At 37.0% G+C, this 8798-nt stretch overlaps 1 protein-coding gene across 1 annotated transcript; it reads left to right on the top strand.

The window, feature by feature from the left end:
• The first annotated feature begins 645 nt into the window (after positions 1 to 645).
• On the top strand, positions 646 to 5769 carry LOC140808828 (PWWP domain-containing protein 1-like). Its single transcript, XM_073166122.1, has 2 exons — positions 646 to 1955; positions 3348 to 5769. The coding sequence occupies exons 1-2, from the start codon at positions 878 to 880 to the stop codon at positions 5486 to 5488; spliced, it is 3219 nt and encodes a 1072-aa protein (XP_073022223.1). The 5' UTR covers positions 646 to 877; the 3' UTR covers positions 5489 to 5769.
• The last annotated feature ends 3029 nt before the right edge of the window (positions 5770 to 8798 follow it).

Raw genomic sequence — 8798 nt, 5'->3', positions numbered from 1 at the left:
TTCTTCAAAAAATAATTTGTAATATTTTTTCTTTCAAGTTTATGTGTGCTGTAAGTTCAGCTGCTATTAATAGCTAAACAAATTTCTCATCATCTACAGGAAGTTATTATGTAATAATATTTCGTTTGTTTGAATAAAAGAACCAAGGCTTTTGCTTCTTTCATGTATTAATTTCAAATTGAAAAATATTTTACTATACACCTTGAGGTAAGAAACAAAATATGGTTGTGCTAAGTGTTGTTGAAGGAATCTGTGTCAGAAACCATCGGTTGCGATTGTGTGGTTGGATTGTGAGGACCAGTTCGTAAAATTCGGTGGATATAACCCGACGACACTCTGGTCAAAAAAGTAAACTGTTCAATTTATTATAAGAAAGCATGATGGGCTTTTTTTAAAAAAAATTCGATCATTTGTGAATGATATTTAGGCTGGAAACTTGCGTAGCTGCATGTCTTGAGGTTATATGTCTTCAAAGAATATGCTCGATATATATAACAATGTCACGTACAAAAATAAAAAAAAAAATGATGTTTCTGAAAATTTTATAAAATTTAGGAGATAAAACAAAGAAATAAAGGGAGAATGAATAAGGAGAAAGTTGAAAATTAAAATAATAAATGAAAACAAGTTTGCTCTTGATCAGACAGCTCGAATTGGTTTGAGTTCAGATTGAGAATTTTTTATAATACACTTCAACCCGAACAAAACCTACACGACCGACCAGATTTATACCATAATTTCAATTCTCGAGGGTTCAGCTCCTGTGTTTCAACTCTGCTCGATTCGACAAATCATACATTTGGTTCTCGTTTGCACTCAAATTTTAAGGGTGTTTTGCGATTGGAATCGAGTGGTGGTGTTTGGTTTGATATACGTGATGAGCTCTGAACTCGAATCATCGTCGGACAGAAAGGATGCTGAGGTTGAGCAACGGCGCGGCGTCTCTCCGAACTTTTACGGCGAAAATGATACCACTGGCAGATTGGGTCGCCATTCAGTGTTTTCCACTGAAGAAGCGACTAGGGTTTTGCTCGAGGACTCGAATAAATCAAATGAGACAGGGGTTTCTCATGCTAGGAATGAAGATAGGGTTTCGGATGTGAAAAAGGAGGAGGAAACTAGCGTAGGTGTTGAAGCTCTGGAGATTCATCCCAGTTCGTCTATTTGGGAAATGGAAACGAATAGCAACAGAACCGATTTACAGGATGTTAAATTGGAAAATAAGAAGAAACGTAGAGGTGTTGTAGAGGTTTATGATTCTATGTTGTCGGATTTCGACGAGTTTGCAGCTAAGGATAATGGTGGCGCTGTTGGATATGGGTACGAGGTCGGTGATATGGTGTGGGGGAAAGTGAAATCGCATCCCTGGTGGCCCGGACATATATATAATGAGAAGTATGCATCGGTTTCTGTACGGAAAAGCAAGCGCGAGGGTCATGTGTTGGTAGCATTTTTTGGAGATAGTAGCTACGGTTGGTTCCTCCCCGCCGAGTTAGTTCCTTTTGAGCAGAACTTTGCTGAGAAGTCCCGCCAAACTAATTTGCGGTCATTTTTAATCGCTGTGGAAGAAGCAATGGATGAGTTTTCAAGAAGACGGAGTTTGGGTTTGGCCTGCAGATGTAGAAATGAATTCAATTTCTGGCCCTCTGCTTTTGAGGGTGAGTATTTAGTGGACATCGGGGTGGGGGATGAGCCAGGGATTTATTCTTCAGTTCAGATTAATAAAGCAAGAGATGCTTTCCAGCCAAGGGAAATGCTTGCTTTCATGCAACAATTGGCCATAAAGCCAAGGAACGAGCATTTAACCATTGAGTTTATCAAGAACAAGGCCACAGCTTTGGCATGTAGAAAATCACTGTTTGAGGAGTTTGACGAGACGTATGCACAGGCCTTCGGAACTACACCAGAGCGCCCTCAGCGGCCTACTGCTCCAATGACTCTGGATCCATCTAAAGGTATTCCATGAAATGATGTTTTATTATTTAGGTTTGGGCTACGCATGGTGAAACCTCTGGTCCATTTTTTGTTGATGATACGATAAAGGCAAGATGTATGACTTAGCCTGAAAGGAATTGTTGGATATGATATCTTATATGGTTGAGCTGGGCCAAATTGATTGTAGAGTTGAAATAGAAGATTATATTTTTAACTCTGGAACAATCTGTTTGTTGGAATTTTAAAAAACCAAATGTTCTTGAAGTAATCTAACAATTATTTCATTCTTGTTGTGGTTACGTTTGTGAAATGGTTCATATCGATGAGCACAATTTTTTTTTGTGCAATTATTATGGCTTGAATCAAGTTTTCAGATAAAGAACGTAGTAATTAATTTAAATCGAGATTACTCCAGAATTTGACCTAGGCCAAGTATCCTTTGTTTAGGAAGCAAAAAATACGGTGGATATCACATTTCAAGAATATGAACAGTCACATTAAATTGGATTAAGGCTATTGTTAAAGAATATTCAATGTTGTTTGCTTTGGAAAAACGGCTAAATATGTTTACTATATGGTAGTGACTTGGGAAATGATGGTTCATTCTAGTTCGACTTCACTGTTACAAAACTATAAATAATATTAAAAAAAAGACATGAGGTTGAGTTGGTAAATTATTTTAAGTTTGCTCAGAATTTTTGTTTATTATTGATTATTTGTTCATTCAAACAAACCTATTTTAGTTTTTGATATATGTCGTAAAGATGTGGTGCGTGTTGGTCCATCACTATGTTGGCTAGAAATTATGATTTAATTTGTCAAAGCAGCCGATCAAGTGCTATTGAATGAGTTATGCCACTTGCCCTGACTTGTATACTTGAACTTATTTTTCCTATATTTTAAAAGAAGCAAGGTAAACCACGTGTGGCTGTTATTTCCTGATCTTTCCTTTAATTCATCTTTAGAATATTACAAAAACGAAATTGTGTCGGTAAAACTTCTCTTTTAGCAGTTACTTGCACTTCCCTATTTTAATCTTTACCAGAAAATAAGTTTCTTATTTGCCACAATTTCAAACTGTAATTTTAAACAGAAATATGAGAAAAATACTGTAACACTCACTCATTGAATGATGTCAAGGGATAGGTGTTCCTCTCAAGCAATTTTTTACCATCCTAATTTTTAGGCAAATTGTTTCATCAAAATTTGTTCTGTTTGATTTGCATAAATGTAGGTGGATTCTTTTTCAAAGCAAAATTAAGATGATTCTTCAACTTTGTGTGCCTTCTATGCTGCATATATGATTTGTATGTGAGTGAAATCTCCTTGATTGTTGACATGTTATCAGTATTTTTGTGATGTTTATTCTTTTTTGCTGTTGTATTTCATCTTACTCGTATGCCAATATGCAGCTCCTCTGAGTGGTCGGCTGGTGGTTGCTGAAGGTCTTAGTAAGCAGAATAATTCTGTAAGACCTCGAAAAGCGAAAGATCAAATGGAGAAGGACAAATATCAATTCAAACGCCGAGATGAACCTACATCCAAGAAGCCCAAGAAATTACTTGTTGGCCAAGCAGGCACTACCGGTAATCCCCTTTTGGTTGATGGATCTGGGGTTCCTGAGAGAGTAGTATACTCTGGCATAGGAGACAACATGCACCAAAATTATGAGTCTGCGTGTGCGGATAATCAGCATCCACCTATGAGATATTCAACGTCCGTGGTAAGTGACATAAAACCTTCAGAATGTTCCGAGAAAGTTTTCCATTCTGCGACAAAAAAAGTGAAGGTACGCAAGCAACCCTTGGTGAATCCAGGTTCTGACCACGCAGACCTGGTTGAGAATAAAAAGAAAAAGATTAAGAAAGAAATAAGCACTAAAGCCTGTGCTGGCTTTGTGCAGTTACCTGTTACCCTTAGTGATAGTGGAGTCACAATTGAGAAAGTTTCAGGAACTCTGGCACTGCATGTTCCAACTGTTGATAATAATTGCCAGCTTGACTGTCCGAAGGATAGTGTTGTGGGCTCAACCTCTTCTCGAGTGGAATCACAATACGACACTCAGAATATAGAGCTATTAATGCTACTGAAAGATCTTTATGCTCTTGCTCTCAATCCCTTCCATGCCATGGACAGGAGTTGTCCAGGCAATGTCCTTTCAGTTTTCCTAAAATTCCGGTCTCTTGTTTATCAGAAGAGCTTGGTTTTGGCGCCAACTGAGAGTGATGAAGCAAGTGAAGCTCGCGCCAGTAAATTATCATCCACGGCTAATGTTTTGGTTGTCCCTGTTGATGGGACCGATGACATGAGTATGAAACCTGTGAAATCTGCAGGCAGGCCTGGCAATTCAACCAAAAGTGGGAAAAAGCATGGTCTGTTGGATCGTCCGGAAGGCATCAAGAAAAAAATCAAGTTAGGTGACGCACAAGACCTTAAGAGAAAAAGGTTAGATGACTTGGAGGAAGTTAAGAGAACGAAGGTCCGTGACATGGAAATCGTTAAGAAAAAGAAGATGGTAGGTGACTTGGAAGATAAAACTAAGCCAAAGAAGATTAATGAATTGGAAGATATTAAGAAAATGAGGAAGTCCGAGGATGGTAAATTATTTGTGATAGAAAAGAAGCCATTACAGAGGCCTGCTGAATCCCAGAGGACAGAAGCGAAAGAAGTGGCTGCCAAAAATGTGCCTTCAACGCTGAAAGCTGCTTTGCTAGAATCAAGCAAGAAAAAAGAGCAGTCTGGAAAAGTTCCTAATCCGACTATGCTAGTCATGAAGTTTCCATCAGGTGCTGGGCTTCCGTCCAGTGCAGAGCTGAGGGCAAGATTTGCTCGTTTTGGGCCAATGGATCACTCAGCCACTAGGATCTTCTGGAAGTCTTATACATGTCGTCTTGTGTATAGATACATGGCTGATGCAGAAGCTGCTTTGAAGTTTGTCAATGGAAGTGGCAACTTATTTGGAAGCACAAATGTCAGATGCTACCTCAGGGACATGTTGGCCGAGACAGCAGAAGCAGAATCAGCAAAGATTCAGAGGGAAGACCCGTCAACAGTTGGCACCTCACAATCTCGAGATCCTTCTCTCGAGCAGAGGATAGCCTCTGCACAGTTTACTCCACAGCCGGGGCAGCTCAAGTCCTGCCTCAAGAAGCCCACTATCGAAGAAGGTGGAAATGGTGTTGGCAGAGGCGGGCGTGTTAAATTTGTCTTGGATGGCGAGGAAAGCAGTAATAACAAGCAACTTTTTAGCGGGAATAAAAACGTCGACAACTACGACACATCTTTTCCCGAGGCCACTTCATCTTCTTCGTATTCAGTGGATGTTAATAGTAAGAACTTGTCAAAGTTCATTGTTCCTCCACCACCTACTCCATTTCATAAATTTCCTATTAATATGTCCGAACAAGCATCGGCTAGACTGTATCCTTCCCACACTCGTCCACATTTAAACAATGACATTTCACAAGAGATGCTTAATCTCTTAAACAAATGCAGCGACGTGGTTAGCAATTTGACGCAGGTTTTAGGCTATGTGCCTTACCGTGCACTTTAGATTCGGTGATTGAAAGTTTTTAAGAATTTTTTTTACTAAACGGGGGCTTTAAGAAGAAACCTAACTAGTGATTGTCGAGGCGCTACTGCAGACATATGATCGGTCAAATGGGTTAGAGACGGTGCTGGAGTTGATGGTTGAGTTGATTGAAAGAATAGGTGCTGGAGGTGACGGTTGAGTTGATTTAATTTCTTCCGTGGTGTAATGCTTTGATTCGACTTGCATATCTTGAATATTTTATAATCTGCGGCTGTAATACATGCATGCATTCTCGCTCTTTAGCATTTGTGTTTTGGTACCTTGTCATGTGCTTGACTTCTAAAATGCTCTACCGAGGGAACTGGTCTTTCCTCTTTCTTTGTTCGTTTTTTCAATAAATATAATTAACTGTTTATTTTTTAACTAAATATTAGAAATAAATTTCATTATACATGTAAACATTTAAAACATTGATATCACAAATTCAGTATACATTCTCAAAATAATCTACTTTACCCCAAAAATCAACAAATATCTTTTAAAAAAAGTTAATAAAGATGAAAATATTTACAAAAAAAACTGGTAACATTTTATATTCTCTAATTTCTTTCGGTTTGTTTTTCTTACACAACTATAATTATGAACAGTTGTTTTAGGCTTGCTGTATAGATAACTTTAAATTACTATAAGATTTAAATCTACATAAAAATAAGATCCTCCATCATAAAAACATTTATAATATAAAATATATCATCAATCAAATAAAATGTTTTTATAGCATTTATAATATAACATAAACTTTAATTTTGAACTATCTGTTGGGTTATCGTTTTTCTCGTGTATAATGACATTTTTAATTTTTTTTTGAGAATCAAAATATTTGGACACTCGTATGGTTTAAATTGAATAAACATTCATAAGATGTATGATATATATCTTTAGTGAACAATTTTTACTTGGCTCCAACTACTCTGATATTAACGGATGTAGCTTTTGTTGTAAATATCTACGAAGTTTCTTCAATAACTCCTTTCTTCGATCTCCTAATCCGGTCCAGGATTGGAATATATGTTCCTCTTCAAAATTGCATTAGAAATTTTGAAGAAGTTTTGCGTTAGAGAAGAAAAATCAAGAGGAGGCTCAAACCATTAATTTTATTCAAGGGATTTCCTAAATCTTGAGAGAATATGGAGAGGCAATTTTCGAAAATTACAAGTCTTATGGAGGCTAGGGTTTGTGCCGCCTTTCCTTTTATTACCAATGCATGACCTAATTTTCATCAATATAGATTTAGGCCTCTTAATTAACATTAATGGGCTTGGTTAATCAATTGGACTAGTCCAACTAGTTAAATTCATTAATCAAAGTCCATTAAGGATTTTAATTATTTAGTATGTTGGACTTGTACTCCTACAAGCCTATTAAACATATTTCCCACTATATTTAATTTAATATTTAATAAAATCAACTTTTTAGTTAAATAATCAAATTCTCAAATTTTATAAATTTAACTCCTTGAATTTATTCTCTTCAAATTTTAAATATCATAAATTCACCTCCTTGAATTTACTATCGCATAAATTCAACTCCTTGAATTTATTTATCAAAATTTAATTATCATAAATTCAACCTTTAAATTTACTATATCATAATTTTATGCACTATTATTTCGATAGATCACATAGGATATCTACACACGTTGGTGAGCGGTGAATTTCAGACTACAATACATTGGCTCCTACATATGTCGCAATTGCACCCAATCTCACCACCTTGTGAACCTCGCGAAGTCGGTAAACGAGTCAAAGCACAATTCTAGTATGAAGAGCCTCATTATTTTCCTCTCGATGAATGATAACCACTTGGAAAGTCCGAGGGAGGGATGCTCGGTACAATCATTGTATGATTATCCATCTGCATGATTGGACATCTCCATGCCCTTACCACGGAATACGGTACACAATATCACATATGCTAGTCTCAACCTCTATCGGTATTTATCCTTATTTTTAGGCGGCTGAATCGACTGATAACGAATTTAGAATATACAGTGTTTACAAATGAGTTTCAATCTCGAATCACGATTCATTCGCATTAAAGTATGGACTTTATCTATGCTGATTGCATGGGTATACAGATAAAGAAAAATTAAACCATAAAAAATTAAATTATATTAAAACAAAGATTTTTATTACACTTGATTCAATAAATTCCCTAGCCAACCATGGGCTTGCAGGACATCTATTCTAAAAATATCTCACTTGCCCTAAAGCCAACTACCCTTGAACTAATAACATTTCTTCGTGATGCTTTTCAAACAATTGTCCCGTCAAGGGCTTTGTGAGTGGATCATCAGCATTATCTGCAGAGGCGACTCTTTCGACTGATATATATCCTCTTCCCACAGTCTCTCGGATGATGTGGAATTTACTCGATATATGTTTGGACAGTTGATGAGACTTTGTTTATTTTGCTTGTGCAATCGCACTAGTGTTATCAGAGTACATGGGACTTGATCAACTCCATTAGGAATAACGCCCAACTCTTGGACGAAATTTCTCATCCAAACTGCCTCATTTTCTACAGCAGATGTTGTAATATATTTAGTTTCAGTGGTGGAATCCGCAACGATGTCTTGCTTGGAACTCTTCCAAGAGACATCCGCATCATTGAGCATAAATACAAAACCAGAGGTCGATTTCGAATCATCTATGTCACTTTGGAAGCTGGAATCAGTGTAGCCTTCCAATTTTAATTCTCCACCCCATATAACATGAAAAAGTTCTTAGACCTCCTTAGGTACTTAAGAATATCTTTCACAGCCTTCCAATGCATTAGACCAGGGTTCGCCTGATATTTGCTTGTAACACTGAGAGCGTAAGAAACATCAGGGTGTGTGGATATCATATCATACATGATACTACCAATGGCTGACGCATATAGAATACGTGTTATCATCTCTATCTCTTCATCAGCCTTGAGACACATTGCTTTAGATAGAGCAACACCACGACACATTGATAAGTATATTGTCTTGTACTCTTTCATAGACAATCTCTTCAGAATGGTATCTATATAAGTCGCTTGGGTGAGCCTCGTCATCCTCTTTGATCTATCTCTATAGATTTGAGTTCCCAATACATAAGATGCTTCACCCATGCCTTTCATGGAGAATTTACTCGCTAACCATACTTTAGTTGATAGCAGTAATCCTGCATCATTCCAAATGAGAAATATATCATCAACATAAAGTAATAGGAATGTCACTGCACTTCCAATAACTTTCTTGTACACACATGGTTACACAGAAATTCTTGGCAAAACCAAATTC

This window comes from Primulina eburnea, chromosome 13 (assembly GCF_022965805.1).
Source record: "Primulina eburnea isolate SZY01 chromosome 13, ASM2296580v1, whole genome shotgun sequence".
Taxonomy (NCBI): domain Eukaryota; kingdom Viridiplantae; phylum Streptophyta; class Magnoliopsida; order Lamiales; family Gesneriaceae; genus Primulina; species Primulina eburnea.
The sequence above is the reverse complement of the archived record's forward strand: the minus strand, read 5'-3'. Positions and strand labels throughout refer to the sequence as shown.